Genomic DNA, 22,294 nt, shown 5'->3' with positions numbered 1-22,294 from the left:
CACACTTTTAACAACAACTTAACAATTCCCAGCATGTTCTATTCCTGACAAGTTCGGCCTTACCAGCGCTCTTAGGTTTTAACTCAACTGCTGGTGTCTCAACTGCTGGTGTAAGTCGCTTTGGATAAAGTAAAGTAAAGTACATTTACATTTACGGCATTTATGAGACGCCCTTATCCAGAGCGACTTACAATCAGTAGTTACAGGGACAGTCCTCCCCTGGAGACACTCAGGGTTAAGTGTCTTGCTCAGGGACACGATGGTAGTAAGTGGGATTCGAACCCGGGTCTTCTGGTTCATAGGTGAGTGTGTTACCCTCTAGGCTACTGCCACCCAGTAAAGTAAAGTACTAATCACGCAGCACGTATTACATGGTTTGTAGTTTTGTGTGGAAGTGGGACAGATGACATGAATATGCATGGTCTGGAGAATCCGAGGTGTTCTGGGAGGAAGGAGATGTGGGCGGTTCCCCGGTCACCTGCCGGAGCTCCGCCCACCGCGCCTCAGTCCCGCCTCAGTCCCGCTCCGCTCTCCGGCCGTCGGGACCATGAACCGGGCGGAGGACGCGCCGCTAAAAGCGGCCCCGGCCGAGCCGGAGGGGCCGGCGGACGCGGCCGGATACGAGGCGCTGGTGGCCGCGCTGCGGCAGCGGGAGGCGGAGGTGCTTCTGGCGGCGCAGCTGGGCAACGCGCTGCTGCTGGAGAACCGGCAGCTGCGGGAGGAGTACGGCGACAGCCTGGAGGTCAGCAACTTTATCACCTTTCTGCTTATATTTCGACACTATGCGGCCTTTATTAAGATGATACATGCATTAGAATGATGTACATCGGCCCTTTAATTCTTTTATTGGGATGCATCTATTGCATCTTCATCAGTAGAGATATGGTTCCTGTTCTGCACCAGGCATCAGGTGGCTCTGCAGGAGAACGTGGTGTCTGGTAACTGCTGCTCCACACAGCTCACCAGGAGGCCGACGTCCCGGGACGCCGTGCTGCACGTTTGTTCGTCTGAGGCGATAAATTGCACGCCGATGGTCCATTCTTTTTTAAAAAAAGATGCAGAACCGGCCCTGCACAAACATCACATGAACGTGTTTTATGAGATTTAAATATCATGCACGGTCAGCACAGGGTGCAGCTACACTCATTCACACAGATAAAGGCGCCCTTTCTACCTGTAGCAGCGGATGACACTGCTCTCTTGTGACCTTTGACCCCCAGGAGCTGGAACAGGACCGCTACGCGCTGCGGTTGCGTCTGGAACATTGCCGCGCCGAATGGGAGGTGCAGGTGTCGGACCTGGAGCAGGACGTGTCCGAGCTTAAGGCTCAGGTGGAGCGCCTGACGCACGGCCTGATGGCGGCGGAGAGGGGGCGGAGTCACGACCAGCAGGAGCACCAGGAGCAACAGCAGCGCCTTCGAGACCAACTCCACACTGTGAGTGGCACGTCACAGTAGTAGACCTCACTACACCTTCTCACGTACTCCACTCTTACAACTGGTAATCAGAAGGTTGCCGGTTCGAATCCCGACCCGCCAAGGTGCCACTGAGGTCCCCTTGATCTCTAAGCGTGACTTTACATTTACAGCATTTACCAGACGCCCTTATCCAGAGCGACTTACAATCAGTAGTGACAGGGACAGTCCCCCCCTGGAGACACTCAGGGTTAAGTGTCCTGCTCAGGGACACGATGGTACTAAGTGGGGTTTGGAACCTGGGTCTTCTGGTTCACAGGCGAGTGTGTTACCCGCTAGGCTACTAGCACCAGAATCAGAATCGTATTTATTGGCCAAGTAAGTGCAAGCACATACAAGGAATTTGATTCCGGTAGATGGTGTCTCTCAATGTACAATGTAGGAAAAAACAACAACAATGTGCAAGGATGTGGTCAGTGTTATTGTACAAGTTGTGGATTTGTTTGTGATTTATAAATAACTATATCTACTTTTTATTAAATAAATAGGCAAAAAACTAAATCTTATATACAAGTGTACATAAAGTGCATTGTGCAGTGATGGAGGTGATTTACTACCACATGGGTGGTAGTAGCCTAGTGGGTAACATACTCGCCTATGAACCAGAAGACCCAGGTTTAAACCCCACTAACTACCATTTTGTCCCTGAACAAGACACTTAACCCTGAGTGTCTCCAGGGGGGGACTGTCCCTGTCACTACTGATTGTAAGTCGCTCTGGATAAGGGCGTCTGGTAAATGCTATAAATGTAATTTACAGTATCAGCTGTTTAGGAGGGAGATGGCGAGGGGGAAGAAGCTGTTCCTGTGTCGGCTGGTCCTGGTCTGCAGGCTTCTATAACGTCTGCCAGAGGGCAGCAGGTCAAAGAGCCTGTGACCAGGGTGTGAGGGGTCTGAGATGATTTTCCCTGCTCTTTTCCTGGATCTGGAGAGTTATATACAAGTGTACATAAAGTGCACTTTGCAAACAGCACACGGTGCACACAGTGAAAGGTGTCCTCTGTATTTAACCGTCAGTGAGTGAGCAGTGGGCACCATGACAGGCACCCGGGGACGGTTCTTTGCTCAGTGGCACCTTGACCGATCAGGATTCGAACCGGCAACCTTCTGATTATGGGGCCGCTTCCTTAACCGCTAGGACACCACTGCCCCTAACTAGTGTACTAGTATACTCAGTGTTGCTTTACAACTGGGTTTGTAAAAGATTAATAAAATGCTCTGAACAGCAGGAAAGAATAAAATATTCACCCTAATAAACTAATAGTGAGAATATTGCAGCTGTAATATACAGTTTTTTTTATCATCTGAGCCAGGTTGGACCCGGAACGCCACGCGCCGCAGGTCCTTCACTTCCTGCTCGGTTATCAGCGAGTGACTAATCACGACTTTATTCTGCCGGTCCGACTTCCTTGTGACCTCGTGTGAACATGGCGTGCCGAGTGCGGCGGTGGCCTCGATCGGGGGCGCCCTGCAAAGAGCTCGGGGTGAAACGGCAGGGCGGGTGGTGGGCGGCGCCCACCCGCGGTCCCTCGCCGCGCCAGTAGGGGAAGGTCAGTGGGGATGGGCCGGGTCACGCTGCCGCGCTTATTTACCGCTCCTTATCACTCGCTGGGTACGGCTGCGCCGCGTCACGTGAGGCGTTTCTTCCCTTTTTAAACCCGCTTTCCTCCTGAAGAACAATGAGGAACGTCTCCCGCTCCCATGTAGTAGGAGGTCCGGCTTTGGACTAAAGGGCAGGAAAGAGGTGTTTAGTCCAGCCCCCCGGCGTAGGGACCATGGACGAGCCGGAGCGCTCGGGTGCCGCTCGTCCGGAGCTGGTTCTGCCCGACGTGGTGAGCGGTGGTGGGACGGTGAGTGTGGCTCCGCCTCTGGGCCAGCAGGTCCACGGTGTTTTTATTATTTACGTCCCGTGGCTGGAATGCGTGGGATTGGGACCGGGCGGACCGCGAGTCCGTGCCAGGGCGGCTCTGCCTGCTCGTACCGGCCTGCGCGGTCTTCGGGTCTCCAGGGACCCCGCCTCCGCCCATCCTGCGCGTCTGGTCCGCGGCGCAGGAAACTGACCGGCCGCTACCGTCCTGCGGCGCGGAACTGGAGGAAGGGTCGCCGTCCCACACCTTCCAGCGGAACGTCCAAGTTCCTCAGACGGCCGAGTTCAATGTTCAACGAGGAAGTCCTGAGGCGTCCAAACAAATCTAATACTTTACCGCAACCTGGCCGCAGGAGGAGTGAATAATTCACAACTCGCCTCAGCGGCTTTAACCACAACCTCATTACTGAGGACATTTAAATCTGGACGTTCGTCTTCCTCCAGCAAGCAAACGGGCAAAGTTCGGCCCAAAACGCCCGACAGAACCCAGCCTGGTCGGACCTGCAGAACCTCGCATTCTGGGGGACGAGATCCCACTGGGTGTCTCTCACGCTTTGTACGCTCGTGGTGGGACGCGGTTTTATTCTCTGGGGGACAAGATCCCACTGGATGTCTCTCACGCTTCATACGCCTGTGGCGGGACGCGGTTTTATTCTCTGGGGGACGAGATCCCACTGGATGTCTCTCATGCTTCATACGCTCGTGGCGGGACGTGGTTTTATTCTCTGGGGGACGAGATCCCACTGGATGTCTCTCACGCTTCATATGGTCGTGGCGGGACGCGGTTTTATTCTCTGGGGGACAAGATCCCACTGGATGTCTCTCACGCTTCATACGCTCGTGGCGGGACGGGGTTTTATTCTCCTGCAGAGTGACCCTCCACCGGGGTCCCGCCCCTCTGGACCCTTTATGGGTTGAAACGGTGGCTTTGTGGGTGGAGTTGCCGGTCCCTGAGTGGTGGGCGTGGCCCTTGATGGACAGTCGGGCGTTCCAGACACTCCTCCAGCGTGTGCCTGTCTTTGTCTATGTCTTTGTGTCCGTGTCCGATGCTGTTGTCTTGGAAGGGACGCCACGCTCCGTCTGCTCTGGCGTGACTCTGACTCCGCTTGGAGGGACATGCTGTTCAGTCCTCGTCTGTTAGAGGGACACTGTGGCCATTTTGAATGTGAAGTGATTGTCATTGGGATACACAGAAGAGCACGGGGTGACACAACAAGATGTGTCCTCTGCTTTTCATTCACCCTCGGACAGGCGCCCGGGGACCAGTGTGTGGGGACGGTACCTCAGGGGCATATCGGGATTCGAACCGGCAACCTTCTGATTACGGAGCCGCTTCATTAACCGCTAGGCCGCTGCTGACATGGTCTTGTTTAAAATAGAGGAGTTCATAGTGGAGAAATGTAGTTCTTCCTTCATCTCCTCTGGTCCTAACCAAATCCCTGAAAGTCCAACTTTTCTCCAGAGTTTCCTGGACAAAATATTTTCGTATGAGAAAAACGATCAACATTTTGCTCCGTTATCGGTGGAAGATGAGCGTGGATCTCACTCTGTCCCGCTCTGTCCTGCAGGCCATGGAGGTGGAGCGGGCGGTCAGCTCGGAGCTGCAGGCCCTGAAGCAGGACGCGCAGGAGAAGAGGTCCTGCAGTCCTCAGGAAGAGGAGCTGCTCGGCGCCATGCGGGAGCAGGTGGGTCAGGCGGGGGTGAGCAGCTGCTTCCTGCTGGACGTCTGGGTTCTGATTGGCTGCTGTGGACGTGCAGGTGCTGCGTCTCTCGCAGAAGGAGAAGGTGCTGCAGCAGCGCTTGGACTCGGTCTGTCAGGAGAACGCTGAGCTGAGAGAGAACCTGTCTTCACTTCACACGCAGATCAACCTGCAGGAGCAGCGCAGCCAGCAGCAGATACAACAGGTACACACACACATACACACACGTACACGTACACACACGTACACACACGTACATACACACACACACACGTACACGTATGTACAGTACAGGCCAAAAGTTTGGACATTCAACGTGTTTTCTTTATCTTCATGACCATTTACGTTGGTAGATTCTCACTGAAGGCATCGAAACTATGAATGAACACATGTGGAGTTCTGTACTTAACAAAAAGTGGAGACCTGACCTCCACAGTCACCGGACCTGAACCCAATCCAGATGGTTTGGGGTGAGCTGGACCAACAAGTGCTGAACACCTCTGGGAACTCCTTGGAGAAGCATTTCAGGTGACGACCTCTTGAAGCTCATCGAGAGAATGCCAAGAGTGTGCAAAGCAGTAATCAGAGCAAAGAAACTAGAATATAAAACATGTTTTCACTTATTTCACCTTTTTTTGTTAAGTACAGAACTCCACATGTGTTCATTCATAGTTTTGATGCCTTCAGTGAGAATCTACCAACGTAAATGGTCCTGAAGATAAAGAAAACACGTTGAAGGAGTCCAGGCCCGTACTGTACACACACATACACACATACGTGTGCAGATTGTACTCAGCAGAATGTGTTGTTTGCTGCTTTTAGTCGTTTCGCAGGTAACTGGATTAAAGTCGGGATTAGGAGGCTCGTAACCGAAATTCAGTCAGGAGTTGTGTGTTCAGTGTTAAACCAGCTGTATGAGATTTTTATTGTTTTTGTGCAGCAGCCGCTGGTATCGATGTTGAGGCCGTACAACATGTAGGAAGTTTCGCTGTGTTTCTGTAACCTGTGGTGTCAGATTCCTGCAGTCTGTGTGTGTGTGTGTGTGTGTGTGTGTGTGTGTGTGTGTGTATGCGGAATGTGATTCGTCAGGGTTTCTGTGATTAGTTCCCTGCTGCCAGATTTGGCTGTGTGTGTGTGTGTGATGGACATATTGCGGTTTTGTGTATTTTGGTATGATATGAACTAGTGGAAATTTCTTGTATTTTTTTAATGTACTTAATACAATTTTTACAATTAGTTTCCTTTGTAAATTTGTGCCACAGGTAACCACAGAGTCCCAGGTTCAAACCCCACTTACTGCCATCATGTCCCTGAGCAAGACACTGAACCCTGAGTGTCTCCAGGGGGGGACTGTCCCAAAACGGTTTTGTTTTAAAGACCATCGTCTCTTTATAATTCGATTTTGTGTGTGTAGCTGGTGGAGGAAGTGCAGCGGCTGCAGGAGATGAATCAAGATCTACGGCTGCAGGTGCAGCAGCTGCAGGAGGAGGAGGCTTCACTGCAGCACCCAGGCCAAGGAGACACGTCCCTCCTGTCTGAGCTGGAGCTCAGCATGGACAACCTGGAGCTGTGGCCCGACCGAGAACAGGTAACACACACAGTTCTGTAAATGGTGTGGATAATGAGGACTTGATGATGGAAATGGAATTTTAATGATGGATCAGATCGCAGTAATTGCATGTCTGCAATATTTAGAATATTTAGATGAATAGGAAGCATCCTTCATGCACGAAATATAAGCAGGATATCAGAAGACCTCTTAACCGACAAACGTGACGTCAGAAACCTTCACAATTTCCTGAACGACTGCCGGAATGTGCGCTGCTTCCGAAATGAAACCTGGATCTCACATTTGCTTGCGTGTCTGGGGGTGGATGTTGTCTGAGGTCCAGAGCATTTCCTGTTTATGAAGTAAAAACCTAAACCCTGCAGCACCGTTTACCGTCTCGTTTCAAACCGTGCAGGTCACGCGAGACGTGCTGTCTATGTTGGACCTGCTGAGTCCCGTCCCATGTCAGGACGACGGGCTGCAGGGCATGCTGGTCCACCTGAGGAGGGTGGTGGAGGGGCTGGTGGAGGTGGGTGTCCCCCTGGTGCCTTCGTTTTTGACGTCAGTGTCGGTAAAGTCTGCTGCTTCGGGGAATAAAAGTTGAGCTCCTGCTTTGGGATTGTTTTACGGCTCCTCACATCTTAACAGTATCATTACACACACACACACACACACACACCTTTTATTAGGGCATCTGCGTGGTGTGTGTTCCACCGCTGACACCAGATCTGCCTTCCAGGACCTGAATGGGGCCACTGTAGCTGAGAAGGGTGGAGACTGTGGGAATGCTGGGCAGATACGGGAACTGCGGGATCAGGTGACCCGTCTTCAGCAGCTGTGAAACAGGCGTCCCCTTGTGGTGGCAGCAGGCCACTGACCACGTGTCCTGTGTCCTCTGCCCTCAGGTCGCCCGGCTGAACGAGGAGAACGTCCAGATGAAGCAGAGCTTGGATGGGCGTGGCCCAGAAGAGGAGCTGCTGCAGCAGGCGCTCCGGGACAGAGATGAAGCCATTTCAAAGTGAGAAACATGCACCATTTCTTCTTCTTCTTCTTCTGGCTGCTCCTCTTAGGGGTCGTCACATAGGATCTACTGTCTCTGGCTGACTATTTCTCATGTATCCTTTCCCATTTGTGGACAAGTGGTGGTCTAGCGGGTTAGGAAGTAGACCCGTAATCGGAAGGCTGTGGGTTAGAATCCCGAATTGCCTAGGTGCCGCTGATGTCCCCTTGATGAAGGTCCCGTCCCCACACACTGCTCCCTGGGCACCTGTCATGGGTGCTCACCAAGGGTGATGGTTAAATACAGAGGACACGTTTCACCGTGTCACCGTTACTCTGGTGTGTGTCTCAAAAAAACTGAGAGTAAATGGATGCGTAGATGAAGCATGTTTGGCTTTTCCCTGGCAGGAAAACCGCAGTGGAGATGGAACTGGTGAGGAGCAGGAATGACCTGATGAACCTCAACAACCAGCTGCTGGAAGCTGTTCAGCGGAAGCTGGAGCTGTCGCAGGAGCTGGAGGCCTGGCAGGTGGGTGTCTTGCTCCGGATTCTCCAGCAGGCGGTGTCTGCACCACCCACCGTGAAAGAAGGTCCAAAGCTGGTCTGGGGACTGAAGTGGGAAGTCGGTGTTGTGTTTATAGGATCAGGTCACATGACGGGAAGAAGACTTGCGGTTGGATTTTTGAGTGGTTCTAGTGTAATGCTCTCTACCTGCCAGTAGGGGGAGATCAGTGTGCAGGGATTCTGGACGTCACTCTCTAATGGACACAATGATTGAGTTATTCTGTTTTTTTATGATCAGAGAGGAGGGCTGCTCTGAGTTGGTCTCAGACATTCGACATTCCCTCAGAGTCTGATGAAGGCTCTAGATTTGAAGCAAACAGGAAATTGCAGGATTGTGCAAAAGTCTTAGGCACCAAAACAAACCAGTGGAAGGAAAAACCTGGTTTATCTCAGTTCTTAATGTAACAAAACTGCCATGTATATCAAACACAGATCAAATATTAATTTACCTAAAGCGTTTATTGCATAATGCGTGTAGAGAAAGAGACTCCTATTTTCTCCTATTTTACCCTGAGCAGCAATACAATTTTGGCCTAACTCCTTCTGCAGAAGTGTGGAATTGAGAACATGGCTGCCAACATGACTGTCCTCCTGTCTCTCTCTATCAGGAAGACATCCAGGTGATCATCAACCAGCAGCTGAGGAGCCAGCAGCAGTCTGAACAAACACGGCCCAAAGCGGCCGCCCACCCGCTGTCCTTCCTTCGCCGCTCGCGCCGCCTCTCCTCGACCTCGTCCTGCGCCTCGGAGCCCAGTTCAGAGCGCAGCCGTGCGGCCTGGAGAGACTGGCTGAAACGTGGCAAGTAGGGGCTCGGCACTGGCGTGACCGTGACGGACAGGAAGTGGGACAGGAAGTGGCTCGTCCCCCCCAATCTTCAGCTCTCTGGACTCTTTACTGTCCAGGAAAAGTGCAAAGAGAACGAAGGCCTACAGTAAACGATGAGACCGAGCCCATCTGATCAAAAAACTGAGCGCAGTGAAAATGGGGGAAATATAAGGAAATATTTCAGGTAGCGTTGACGTTTGTACAGTTAGAGGAACCAGTGTTACTAATAAGCCTTTTTGTATAGTTTTGAATAGAATGACGTGTGGCCTGTATGGCTGTGACCACACTGGAATAAGGTCTCGTCTTACGGAGTTTGTGTTGCGTTAGAGGAAAGATGAGCAGAATCTGCATGATATTCATGTCCTTTTCTATGTTTGTACATCTGTTAAAAACGTGTATTATGAATGAATAAAAAAGGCTGCATTTGGAGGAACGGTCCTGTTTCTGGAGCAGATCCCCTGGATAGGGAAGTCGGCCATGCGAGGGGGAAGAGTGTGAACAGCCGGACGTCTGCTCTGTAAACATCTGATACGGCTGCAGCTGTACGAGTGAAAAATGCCTCCTGTAAAAGTTTAATATCGTTCATACATCATGGCTGTGGAAGGCCAGGCTCTGGCGCCCAGAGGAAAATGAGTTAATAAATCATTACCAACGACCATGATAATATGAGGTTTAAAATGTTTACGTCTCATTATCTCGTGGTAATAAGTCAGAGTTGTTTTTATAGGATGTGGTTGAGCAAAATGTTGTCCAGACCACCTTACGAGTATCAACATTCCCAAGGATCAGACCGGAGCAAAGATGTGTGCAAACTACAAATCTTTTAAGAATCTTTTCAATAAAAATGGCTTAAAAAGCCAGAATAATCAGTGTAATGTGGTGAATTCAGATAAAGTTCATCCCACAATGCAAGTTTTGTTCATGCTTCATGCACGTGGATTAATGCTGAACAAATATAATCACAGTTGCTTCACCTCATCTTGGTTAATTTAATATCATAAATGTAACATGGAGCTGTTTTCACATCCGGATGCAAACAGGCAGATTAGGGGCAGTGGTGGCCCTATAATCAGAAGGTTGCCGGTTCGAATCCCGATCCGCCAAGGTGCCACTGAGGTCCCACTGAGCAAAGCACAGTCCCCACACACTGCTCCCCGGGCGCCAGTCATGGCTGCCCACTGCTCACCAAGGGTGATGGTTAAATGCAGAGGACAAATTTCACTGTGTGCACCGTGTGCTGTGCTGCAGTGTTACAAAATGATGATCACTTTCAGATACGTCTCGGCATTACTAAAATCCTTTTAATAATATGTAATCGTGCTTTTCTAAACGTCAGTTCCCAAAGTGATCTAAACTGCACGGTACACGTGCTCGAATGCGACTCTGGAGATTTCTGATGGATAAAAGCCCTGAGTAGAGCGAAGATGGAGGTCTGAGTTTGCAGGGTTGGGTTGATCTTCAGTAGTCCGAACTGAAACGGTTCTCCTTATATTCCACTATACTGTAAACTTAAAGACATTCCTGCAGCAACAAGGTTTGTGAAGCTTTTTAATTTTTGATATTCACACCGTGTTCAAAACAATGTGTTCAAAAGTTGAAGACCAATCAAAGATTTTACTTCACATGTATGTGTATAAAAAGGAATAATAACAGGGTGGTTTATTCCGGGGAATATAATGGGGTTCAGTCTCAGACTGGCTTTAATGTGGGTTTACTCCACCGAGTGACCATACTGACCGTGCAGACAGCAGTCGTGCCGGTGGACCGGCGAGCTCTGGGTGGAACGTGCAGGTGGAACATATCTGAGCTCAGGTGACGTTTGTGAGGAAGAATTTAGGGAGTTCAGGTTTTGGGGTATTTGAAGATAACGGCCCTGTTGGTGATTCACAGGTCCGTGGTGTGCTTTTACCCCGGTGTAAATCTCTCCGGAACAAATCAACCTGCGCATAAATAACGCCTCCAGAAACGAACAGGACGTTTTAAAAGAAATTGTCCCGTTACGCGGTCCACAAACCCCACACGGCACGTCCACGCCGTGGGCGGCCTTATTAAAAGGCCGGAGGTGTTTTAATGCACTTCTCCTGTAAAATGCGGCTGCCATGAAGGACCTAAACAGCCCCGACCACCACCACACCCGGCGTCCTCAGAATAAAGGTCCCGTGCGGGGAGCTGTTTCGAACCGGGAACAGTAACTCCTGTGTCTCCACACAGAGCCACCTTCAGTCCACGCATTCCGGCTGCCTGGCAACCCGGACCTCTGCGCGTCCTCGAGTATCGGTCACGTGGTCCCGAGTTTCAGGGGAGCCGCAGGCACCCGCAGGGCTCGGGTTTCCCCGGGACTCTGATTGTGAACAGTGGGGACTCTGTCCTCCTCACATTCATCCTACAGAACTCCCCCAGGACAAATGTTGAATTGTAACGTTGAGTTGTCCCCCGTCCGTGTGTCTTGGAGACGGTGGGCTGCACAAAAAAACTGCACTTGATCTATTTAAGAGCGTGTAAATATGGTCCAAAGGGGGACAAAAATACCCTAATAAATCCATATTGCATTTACCAGGGTAATGATTAGGGTCCCTCACACCGCTTCCCAGGGCCGTCCCAGGGCCTGTTCATTTTCAAACGGACACATTTCGTCGAGCTGTCCAAAAGCGCCGATACGGTTTGTGCCACGAGATAATGCGATTAGACGTAAGGAGTATTTGATTTGATTGGCCGTTGCCAGAATCTGACATTGGGAGGCTGTGCTGTTTGTGCCGGGTGCAGTAAATCTCCTGGCCAACGCCCAGGCCGCTCAATTATTAAAAAACGGTACGAGCCAAGCTTTGGCGTGTTTATCGGCGAGGAGACGGCGCTGCTGGGTTTCCACGCGGACCCCCACTCGTCCTGGCCGGCGGGCCGCGTGATGGATCCCGGTGTCTGAGTGGGGTCACGGACCTCTTGGCCCCTGCTTCTGGTAGTGTTTGGCGGGTAAAGAGATACGGGCGTCGCCCGGCTTTTTTAATAAGGGAACCTGCTGAATATTTCAGTTGCGTTTCACACGCGAGAGCCGTAACCAGAGGCCGGAGGCCGAGTGACTTCACGCCGTGACTCACGGCTGTTTTCATCCCCGAACTAATCCCCCAAAAATCCCCGACCGCCATGACCTCAGGCCACCGCCGCCGACCTGACTCAGCTCGTCTGCGGAAGGGGGGATGAAGGAGCAGAAATGGAGGTCTGAAGAGGACCCCGGGCCCACCTGTAGTGGCGCTTCGGGGTTCAGAGCACCCGGCAGGTGGCCTTTGTGCCGCGTAAGCCCCGCCCACGTCTCAGGTGACGCGCTGGTGTAGAAAAGGCACCGGTTGTGAAGCTCTGATGAAACTGATCTTTATTTGTCAGCGTATAAAACAGACACAGCATGGCGGTTTATTATCAATAAATAGCAGTGCGTGGAACAGATCGCTTCTCTCTCTCCTCGGACCAGAAATGGGAGTTTTGTCACCGTTACATGTAGAGTTTATAGAGAGCAGAGACACATGGTACAATATTGACAATATTAATTAAAAATACGCAGAAGCTTCAGTTAAACAGAATACTGGACGTTCTAACATGGGAAAATTACCAAAAGGAATATGAAAGGTGTAAAAGTGTCTTTTGACCGTGACCCCCTGTCCGGCGCGCCATGTCTCACAGCGTCCACCCACGGTCGCGGCCGGCCTCAGACGTAGTCCCTCCGGTCGTACCCGGCCCCGCCCGCGGACCGGGGCGCGGAGTAAGCCATCCTGGACGGGTTGTACTTCTTCTCCTGGGGGGGACAGGTGCAACACAGCAGAGACCCCCCCATGATGAGGAGCGCTGCCGCCGCCCAGCCGATGTAGAGGGCCGCGCCCAGCTCTCTCCTCTGGGCGTCGGTCAGCAGGGGGTTGTAGAAGTCCCTGATGATGGTGTTGGCCGACCAGGACACCGGGATCAGCTGCATGAGCCCGGCGACGATGAACAAGACCCCGCCCACGATCATCACCCGCGCCTTGGCCCCCTCGTCCTCGATGCAGTTGGTGCACTTGGCCCCGGCGATGGAGACCAGCACGGCCAGGACGGTGAGCAGGATGGAGATGACGGTGAGGGCCCGGGCCGCCTGCAGGTCCTGCGACAGCGCCAGCATGGAGTCGTAGACCTTACACTGCATCTGGCCGGTGCTCTGCACCACGCAGCTCATCCACAGGCCGTCCCAGATGATCTGCGCCGTCACGATGTTGCTGCCGATGAACGCCGTCACGCGCCACATGGGCAGCGCGCACGCCACCACGGCCAGGAGCCATCCCAGCACGCACAGCACGATGCCAACCAGCTCCAGCCCCGCAGACATGGCCACTCCGGAGACACACACTCCACACACACGCAGCAGAGCGAAGCCGGAGTCGCCGAGCGGCTGCTGCAGGTGGGCAGGTACCTTATATCCCCGCGTCCGGCGGGGGGCGGAGCCTGAGGAGGCATGACATCATCGCCCCTGCAGCCATCAGCTCGTCTTCTGTACAACTTCTCTAATAACTATTCAGCCGAGGAACTTTTATAGCCAACTTTTAGAGCCTTTTTTACACTCATTTACATTTTCCATTCTTTTTGGGGTTTCGGAAAGAAAAAGTATTAAAGCGCACATAAAAAAATGGCAGGAATGAAGATAATGGCGATAACAGTAGATATGAAGTGTTTACTCGGGACCGCGGTCACTCGTCACCCAGCTCGCTGACCGGCCGGGACATTAGTGGCTTCAGACGCTGATCCGTAAATTACGGCCCCACTGTAACCTCGACGAGAGCCGTTTCACAACACACGCCCGTCTGTTTACAGGCCCTAAATCCCGCAGGGCCGACTCCCCCGCCGCCCGTCGCTCACCCACATTCCTGCAGCTCCCGCCTGGAATTCCGACAACTCAGGCGGCTCCATTGTTCCACGGCCAACAGAACCAGGATTCAGAGGGTGTCCCGGTTTCCACACCCTGGAAGCAAAGTCGGAAACGAGGGCAGGACAGTAAAGGGTCACAGCAGTGGTGTTAAATCATAACTCGGAAAAGGGATTTTTCCCGCAGGGAGCACGCGGGATATCTGGAGACGGAGGAGAGAGATAACGGGACAAATATGCCGAGCACCACATACGCTGCGACAAATTTTTTCATCTTAGCTTCCGGAGACATCCATGGATGACGGCTGGGCCGTCCATCCAGGGGGCAGCAGTAATGGAGGAAGAAAAAAAGAAATGTTCACCTCTTCCTACCCATTCATATTAAATATTAATAAGTACTTCATTATCAATAGACATAAATCCAATGCAATAAAAAGACGTTCAGTTGTATTTCAGTTGTTGTAAAATCCCGTTGTTAATTAAATTAGCATTGACTTCACAATTAGCTTATCGGCTAAAGACACAGACTTGTAACTGAAAGGTTGCCGGTTTGAATCCCGTCCTGCCAAGGTGTCACTGAGGTCCCCTTGTATGATGGTACCGTCCCCACTCACTGCTCCCCGGGCGCCTGTCATGGTGCCCACTGCTCACCAACACCCTCCTTCTGATTGGCTCAGGGTAACAACCCTACCTGAAATGGACCCTTCCTAGAGCGGACAGTTTTATTTCCACATTAGCAACCATAATGGGAGGCTGAACTAGAGGAAATGCAGACACCAATATATTTACATTCTACAGCATTTACAATGGAAGATCTCACAGTCTGTAGGGACACGATGGTAGTAAGTGGGGTTTGTTTTACCCCCTAGGCTGCTACCACCAGATCACCATGCAGACCAGTAATCCGACATCTGTCCACTGCTTTTAGTGCAATGTATTCTATTTATCTATGTTTACATATACAGATATATACATTTATATTTTTCATAGTATAGTGTACTTTTTTATACTGTACTGTTTGTATAGTTTTTATTCTATTTCTATCCTCTTCTGTCCACTTCCTGCCGGACAATGCAAATTTCCCCCTTGTGGGACTAATAAAGGATGGACTGGTCCGTGCCTTTATTACATCAAGGTTAGATTACTGCAACGCATTACTGTCTGGATGCTCTAGTAGGTGCATGAGTAAACTCCAGCTGGTACAGAATGCTGCAGCCAGAGTTCTAACTAGAACCAGGAAATTTGACCACATCACCCCAGTCTTACAATCACTGCACTGGTTACCCATCAAATTTAGGATTGACTACAAAATCCTGCTTTTGACCTAAATGGTCTTGTAAGTCACGCCTCGCAATACCTGAGCGAACTTTTAGTTCTTTACGACCCGCCACGCCCTCTTCGATCAGTGGGTGCGGGGTCACTACTGGTACCAAAGGTGCAGAAGGTCACAGCTGGGAGCAGATCCTTCTCCTATAGAGCTCCGCAGTTGTGGAACGGCTTGCCTGTCAGTGTCCGGGACTCAGACACAGTCTCAGTGTTTAAATCCAATCTCAAAATCTGTTTTCTCTGTCCTTCTGTTAAAGTCCCAGACACAGTGTCAATTATTAAGTCCACTTTATCACACAGTCCCTATCTATTACCACATATTTCAGTATCGGTCGTACGATGCCACCGTCTGCTGCTGCTTCTGTTTGTTTTTCTCCGAGACGCTGAACCAAGCGTCCAGACTACTGGCAGACCCCAGTGAAGAGACCAGCAGATAAATCCTGGTTCCTGACAACTGTTAAATGAGGACATACCATGAAACAAACCAGAGGGTCACCACAGCCACCACCACCATTACAACTACAGCTTCAGGGATCTTCAAATGGACCAGTAACACCATAATGGACACGTAATGTCCACCATGACACTGGACTACACTCTGGACCTCTCCACCTATAAAACTGTAGGACAAACCATCACCAGCCCTGCACTGACACCACCTGCAGGCTCACTCTACCCTGGAAGGACGTCCCTCTCTCTATCACTCCTTCCCAACGTTTCTTCCCACCTTTTTTCTCTCTCCTACAGTTTTTTTGTGGAGTTTTTCCTTGTGTGCAGAAGGGTCAAGTGTGGGGGGGTGCAAACTGTAGGACCTGTCAAAACCCATTGAGACGTACTGTATGTGACTTTGGGCTTTATTAGAAATAAATGTTGTTGTTGTTGTTATCTTATTTTATATCTTATTATATCTTATTCTATTTATTCATTTAAATTCTGTTGCTGCTGGATTCCCCTCTTCCTGAACTCTGAATTTACTTTCTCTGTATAAATGACAGCATTTTACTCTCCTGTTATTCACGTAATTATACCGACAACAATGTGAATGTCGTGAATTAAAGTCTGATTGGACAGCGCCTCACACATTTCAGTGGCGAGAGAGGTTTTTATTAGAAAAGATTATTTCAAAAACAAATAAAAATATACATGTAGTAACCTTTGAAGTAACTGTGCGAGTTTTACGGTCGATTGATGTGAATGGTGCCCTGGACGGAAATGCAGACAGGAAATGGTCACGACAGCAACATCATCATGTCAACATCAGCCAAGTGTCCAGTCCAGCGTCTTGTCTTCTCTCGTATTGTCCCGTCGTTATAAACTTGGCGTAGACATGACAACCATCTTGCAATAGAAAAATTCCACAGTTCAGCTTTAAAATGCTGTATAGATGTATATCACATAGATTCGCCACGGTCCATGTCCCCAGGTCACACGTAGTCCCTGCGGTCATAGGCGCCCGGCTCTGTGGACTTGGTGTGGGAGTAGATCATGCGTCCAGGTGGAATGTACCTCTTCTCCTCCCTGGGGGGGCAGCTGCTGCACAGGATGCCCCCCCCCAAGAGGAGCATGGCTGTGGCCGCCCAGCCCAGGTAGAGCGACGTTCCGATCTCCCGTTTCTGAGCCTCCATGACCATGGGGTTGTAGAAGTCGGAGATGATGGTGTGGGCCGACCAGCAGACGGGCACCAGCTGCATGAGGGCAGCACAGATGAAGCTGATTCCTGCCGCGATCATCACCCGCGCCTTGGCGCCCTTCTCCTCGATGCAGTTGGTGCACTTCGCCCCAACGGTGGACACCAGAATTCCGAGCACGCCCAGAACAATGGAGATGATGCAGAGCGCCCGGGCCGCCTGCAGGTCCTGTGGCAGCGCCAGCATGGAGTCGTAGACCTTGCACTGCATCTGGCCGGTGCTCTGCACCACGCAGCTCATCCAGATGCCCTCCCACGCCACCTGCGCCGTCACGATGTTCACGCCGATGAAGGCCGTGACGCGCCACATGGGCAGAGCGCACGCCACAATGGCCAGGGTCCAGCCGAGGGCGGCCAGCGTGACCCCAAGAACCTCCAGAGCCAGCGATGCCATGACAACGCCGCGGCAGCGTAGAGAGCGCCGGTGGTCTGCCAGGGCCGGACGGGACTCTCCACTTTATACCGAGCGAGGGCGGAGTCACGCAGGTGGGGAAATCTCATGGACAGAAACGGACTCGTGTGACCTTGGCACGTCAAGCGGGACACTGGAACGATTCAGCTCAGTGACCAGCAGCGTCGGGAGTGCAGGGTGAATCGGTAACCAGGGCCCTAACTTCACTCTGCTCGCGGTTAAAGTGTAACCAGGATGTCCACTTTGGGGAGTTTGGACCATTTTCCTGCCCGCAGGCGTGAATAACAACATTCTGAGTAACATTTTTACGTCCGGGTGTTTCAGCGGCACCAAAGGAGTCAAATGGTGGTAGCGGCCTGGCGGGTAACACACTCGCCTATGAACCAGAAGACCCAGGTTCAAATCCCACTTACTACCATCGTGTCCCAGAGCAAGACTCTTAACCCTGAGTGTCTCCAGGGGGGACTGTCCCTGTAACTACAGGGTGGTAGTAGCCTAGCGGGTAACACACTCGCAAATGAACCAGAAGACCCAGGTTCAAATCCCACTTACTACCATCGTGTCCCTGAGCAGGACACTTAACCCTGAGTGTCTCCAGGGGGGACTGTCCCTGTAACTACAGGGTGGTAGTAGCCTAGCGGGTAACACACTCGTCTATGAACCAGAAGACCCAGGTTCAAATCCCACTTACTACCATCGTGTCCCTGAGCAGGACACTTAACCCTGAGTGTCTCCAGGGGGGGACTGTCCCTGTAACTACTGAGTGTAAGTCACTCTGGATAAGGGCGTCTGGTGAATGCTGTAAATATAAACATTTAAATGTAAACGAACATTTCTGACCAAACTCGCCCTCTTCTACCAAATTCTCTTCTCAGCTTTTGTTACGAGACGGACGAGACTTGAGGTTTATTCAAAATGTGCTTTTGAAGAACGGATTTAGAAGTCACGTCTTCTCTGCACACAACAGGTTCACGAGATGATCATTAACCCGACAGCAGGAAACGTTCCGAACACAGAACTCTTTCAGGACAAACCTTTCCCACCGTCCAACTGGAGAGTGGAATGCTGTTGTCCAATCGTCAGTGTTGTTGATCCACTGCTTGGATAAAATGTGGAAATATGAAATCATTTCTTGTCATTTCCTTTTTTGTTGTACATGACAAGCACCAGTCAGAAACTGTAAAGTAGGTACGGCAAAAAGAAATCTGCAAAGCTCACAAATTAACAACATAAAATAAAGATGAACCATGTGGGAAATATTAACAATAATTATACGTTTTATTTGTGTAGCTTTTCTAGAATTTCAAATACGCTTTGCAGTGAAAAGTAAAACAAGGCAAGGCAGGTAAATCAAGAAGTAATACATAAAAACATAATGTAATAAACCGTGCTCCGTTCCATTTTGGGTCGTTTCACTGGTGTAACGTTGCAATAGCTCAGTCGGTAGAGCACAGGACATTTAATCTGAGGGTCCAGGGTTCATGTCCCGGTTCTGGTGAATGTTGTGTGCAGAAAGAGTTGTTAACAATGCTTAAGACAGTCAAACTTATTAATAGGCTGGTAGTAGCCTAGCGGGTAACACACTCGCCTATGAACCAGAAGACCCAGGTTCAAATCCCACTTACTACCATCGTGTCCCTGAGCAAGACACTTAACCCTGAGTGTCTCCAGGGGGGGACTGTCCCTGTAACTACTGGGTGGTAGTAGCCTAGCGGGTAACACGCTTGCCTATGAACCAGAAGACCCAGGTTCAAACCCCACTTACTACCATCGTGTCCCTGAGCAAGACACTTAAACCTGAGTGTCTCCAGGGGGGACTGTCCCTGTAACTACTGGGTGGTAGTAGCCTAGCGGGTAACACGCTCGCCTATGAACCAGAAGACCCAGGTTCAAACCCCACTTACTACCATCGTGTCCCTGAGCAGGACACTTAACCCTGAGTGTCTCCAGGGGGGACTGTCCCTGTAACTACTGGGTGTTAGTAGCCTAGCGGGTAACACGCTCGCCTATGAACCAGAAGACCCAGGTTCAAATCCCACTTACTACCATCGTGTCCCTGAGCAAGACACTTAACCCTGAGTGTCTCCAGGGGGGGACTGTCCCTGTAACTACTGGGTGGTAGTAGCCTAGCGGGTAACACGCTTGCCTATGAACCAGAAGACCCAGGTTCAAACCCCACTTACTACCATCGTGTCCCTGAGCAAGACACTTAAACCTGAGTGTCTCCAGGGGGGACTGTCCCTGTAACTACTGGGTGGTAGTAGCCTAGCGGGTAACACGCTCGCCTATGAACCAGAAGACCCAGGTTCAAACCCCACTTACTACCATCGTGTCCCTGAGCAAGACACTGAAACCTGAGTGTCTCCGGGGGGGACTGTCCCTGTCACTACTGGATAAGGACGTCTGGTAAATGCTCTAAGTGTAAATGAGGATGAGGAGTCGATAATATGAAGAGTGGATTAAGCGAACGCAGAACCAGACACCCGCTCGGCCCTCGGTGGTTTTGTGTTTCCGTGTTCGGCCGCTTTGCCATCTGTGGCGCTCTCGTGACCTTTGCGACCTCCGGCTCTCCGACCCACCGCACAGCGATAACGCGCCGGCTCTCCGGCCGGGAGTCGGAGTCGCCTGCGTGACCTTTGAACTGGTGTTTGGTGTTGATCGGAGGCTCGGCTGAATGCAGCGGCTTGTTCTTCGCCCTGAGAGGTTGATCATTACAGAGTTAACTCGGGCTCGACGGGGACCAGACGCTCCACCGAACAACGGCGACATTGTCCCCGGTGCATTAGTGGCGAAACCGAAGCTTGTAGAAGCTCAGATGCGTCACATGATCAGGCACCAGGATGCACCCCCTAAAAAAAGCCCCTCCAGCCTGGATGGCCATTTGAAATGGCGCAGAAACGGTTTTATTCGTCGCTGCCGGTGTCACCAGGGCTTCGACCGCGACCTGCGGAGACGCGTTAATGAACAGAACCCAGTCACAGGCGCCAAACACCAGCTCTTTATTGACAGCGTTGCGGTGAAAAGTACAGGGAACGTGGGAGGTACTTCTGCACGAGCTCTACCTGCGGCGGTCCGTGACCGGGCCCGGCACGTCACACGTAGTCCCTCCGGTCGTAGTCGCCCCGGCCGGCCGCGCTGCCCCTCTGGGTTTTGGGGGGGCAGGAGCAGCACAGCAGCGCGCCGCCGAGGACGAGGACGCAGGACGCGCCCCAGCCGAAGTAGAGCGAGTTGCCGAACTCCCGCCTCTGCGTGTCCTCCAGCCGCGGGTCGTGGAAGTCCAGGACGATGGAGTGGGCGGTCCAGGACGCGGCCACCAGCATGAGCACGCCGGCGGAGATGAAGGTGGCGCCGGCCGCCAGCACGATGCGCGGCTTGCTGGCCCGGTCGCGGGTGCAGTTGGTGCACTTGGCCCCGGCGACGGCCAGCGCCACGCCCGCCACGCCCAGCAGCAGGGCGCCCACGGTGAGCGCCCGCGCCGCCTGCAGCTCGGCGGGCAGCCCCAGCATGGAGTCGTAGACGCGGCAGTGCATCTGGCCCGTGCTCTGCACCACGCAGCTCATCCACAGCCCCTCCCACACCACCTGCGCCATGACGATGTTCTGGCCCACGTACGCCGCCACCCGCCACATGGGCAGGCAGCAGGCCACCATCAGCCCCAGCCAGCCCGCCGCGGCCAGGATCATGCCCAGGATCTCCACCCCCGCCGAGTACATGCCGCCGCCGCGCTGCGCTCCTCGCCGGGGACGCCGGAGCTCTGCGGCCGAGCGCCGGGGGCGCCTTTACTTACGCGGGGGCGGGGGGGGACGGGACGAGGACGTCAACCGTCCACCGCCACGAATCCGGCAGAAGGTGGAGTCCCGCACAGAGCCCCCCTTCTCTTCATTAGCCGAGGACACTTCCCTGTCTCACCGGCGGAGCCCTTCATGTCACGCAGAAAGTGCCGCGTCACCCCTCCTACCACAGCGGGGACAATCACGGCCTTTGTGGCGAGACACTTAACTCCGTTACGCTTAACTCTGCCGAGGAAGCAGACAAAGGCCCAGTCTTCTGGAGACGTGGGCTGGTCCTCCTCGGCAGGAGAGCTTCGTTCAGATGAACGTACGTGGGTCGTTGTGGGGACATTTTTAGGTGGACTCTGTAAAGACGTCGGGTTGCATGGTGGGATTGTCGAATGTGTGTTTGTGTAGTTGCGCTGCACACTGAATCCCTCACAGTGGCAGCATCTCCCCAAGCGATGAAGGAACCTGGAGACCAGAACAAGCAGCAGGTGCCGCGTGTGTGTTTGTGTGTTTGCTGGAACTGTACGTCCGTGTGTGTGTGTGTGTGTGTGTGTGTTTGTGTGTGTGTATGTGTGCTGGGTACAAGCAGCAGCACGCTAATCACACACCAAAGTGCATCGTGGGAGAGAGAAGTGGAAAAACCCGTCTGTGGTGAAGTGGCTGTTACTGTAGAGAACATGCTGGATCTCAACATCTTCACACATTTATTCAAAAGAAGAAACAATCAACACATCTGTACAGTCAGGAAGTAGCGAGGTGGGCGTGGCCGACAACCGCGTCACAGACAACGGCGATACTGAAACAACAACGACACAACACACACGTTACACAACTCACACACAGCATCAAACATACAACATAACACACACACAACAACACACGACATTACACCACACACACACAGCATCAAACATACAACATAATACACACACAACAACACGCGACGTTACACAACACACACACAGCATCAAACATACAACATAACACACACACAACAACACACGACGTTACACCACACACACACAGCATCAAACATACAACATAATACACACACAACAACACGCGACGTTACACAACACACACACAGCATGAAACATACAACATAACACACACACAACAACACACGACGTTACACCACACACACACACAGCATCAAACATACAACATAATACACACACAACAGCACGCAACGTTACACAACACACACACAGCATCAAACATACAACATAATACACAC

General features: G+C 51.9%; 4 protein-coding genes across 4 annotated transcripts; 1 reads left to right on the top strand and 3 right to left on the bottom strand.

Moving 5' to 3' along the window:
- The first annotated feature begins 482 nt into the window (after positions 1-482).
- On the top strand, positions 483-9,407 carry LOC114802364 (BICD family-like cargo adapter 1). Its single transcript, XM_029001207.1, has 10 exons — positions 483-742; positions 1,221-1,436; positions 4,910-5,026; positions 5,100-5,246; positions 6,456-6,629; positions 7,006-7,119; positions 7,330-7,407; positions 7,496-7,608; positions 7,998-8,118; positions 8,762-9,407. Exons 1-10 carry the CDS (start codon positions 548-550, stop codon positions 8,957-8,959), a joined length of 1,473 nt encoding a protein of 490 aa, XP_028857040.1. The 5' UTR covers positions 483-547; the 3' UTR covers positions 8,960-9,407.
- Positions 9,408-12,327: 2,920 nt separating this feature from the next.
- Positions 12,328-13,391, bottom strand: LOC114801953 (claudin-3-like). The gene has a single exon (XM_029000467.1). It carries the CDS (start codon positions 13,318-13,320, stop codon positions 12,673-12,675), a length of 648 nt encoding a protein of 215 aa, XP_028856300.1. The 5' UTR covers positions 13,321-13,391; the 3' UTR covers positions 12,328-12,672.
- Positions 13,392-16,261: 2,870 nt separating this feature from the next.
- LOC114802046 (claudin-4-like) lies at positions 16,262-17,292 on the bottom strand. Its single transcript, XM_029000662.1, has one exon. The coding sequence runs from the start codon at positions 17,258-17,260 to the stop codon at positions 16,604-16,606; it is 657 nt and encodes a 218-aa protein (XP_028856495.1). The 5' UTR covers positions 17,261-17,292; the 3' UTR covers positions 16,262-16,603.
- Positions 17,293-20,322: 3,030 nt separating this feature from the next.
- On the bottom strand, positions 20,323-21,194 carry LOC114801803 (claudin-9). Its single transcript, XM_029000150.1, has one exon. It carries the CDS (start codon positions 20,989-20,991, stop codon positions 20,371-20,373), a length of 621 nt encoding a protein of 206 aa, XP_028855983.1. The 5' UTR covers positions 20,992-21,194; the 3' UTR covers positions 20,323-20,370.
- Positions 21,195-22,294: the final 1,100 nt, after the last annotated feature.

Source organism: Denticeps clupeoides, chromosome 13, assembly GCF_900700375.1.
Source record: "Denticeps clupeoides chromosome 13, fDenClu1.1, whole genome shotgun sequence".
Lineage (NCBI taxonomy): Eukaryota > Metazoa > Chordata > Actinopteri > Clupeiformes > Denticipitidae > Denticeps > Denticeps clupeoides.
Note: the sequence above shows the minus strand (reverse complement) of the source record. Positions and strands in the feature narration are given on the sequence as shown.

Excerpts from the sequence above, each read along its gene's own strand:
- LOC114801953 (XM_029000467.1), bottom strand. The coding sequence starts at position 13,320 with ATGTCTGCGGGGCTGGAGCTGGTTGGCATCGTGCTGTGCGTGCTGGGA.
- LOC114802046 (XM_029000662.1), bottom strand. The coding sequence starts at position 17,260 with ATGGCATCGCTGGCTCTGGAGGTTCTTGGGGTCACGCTGGCCGCCCTC.
- LOC114802364 (XM_029001207.1), top strand. The coding sequence starts at position 548 with ATGAACCGGGCGGAGGACGCGCCGCTAAAAGCGGCCCCGGCCGAGCCG. Across the intron at positions 7,408-7,495 it reads TACGGGAACTGCGGGATCAG|GTCGCCCGGCTGAACGAGGA; the intron begins GTGACCCGTCTT and ends CTCTGCCCTCAG. Across the intron at positions 8,119-8,761 it reads AGGAGCTGGAGGCCTGGCAG|GAAGACATCCAGGTGATCAT; the intron begins GTGGGTGTCTTG and ends TCTCTCTATCAG.
- LOC114801803 (XM_029000150.1), bottom strand. The coding sequence starts at position 20,991 with ATGTACTCGGCGGGGGTGGAGATCCTGGGCATGATCCTGGCCGCGGCG.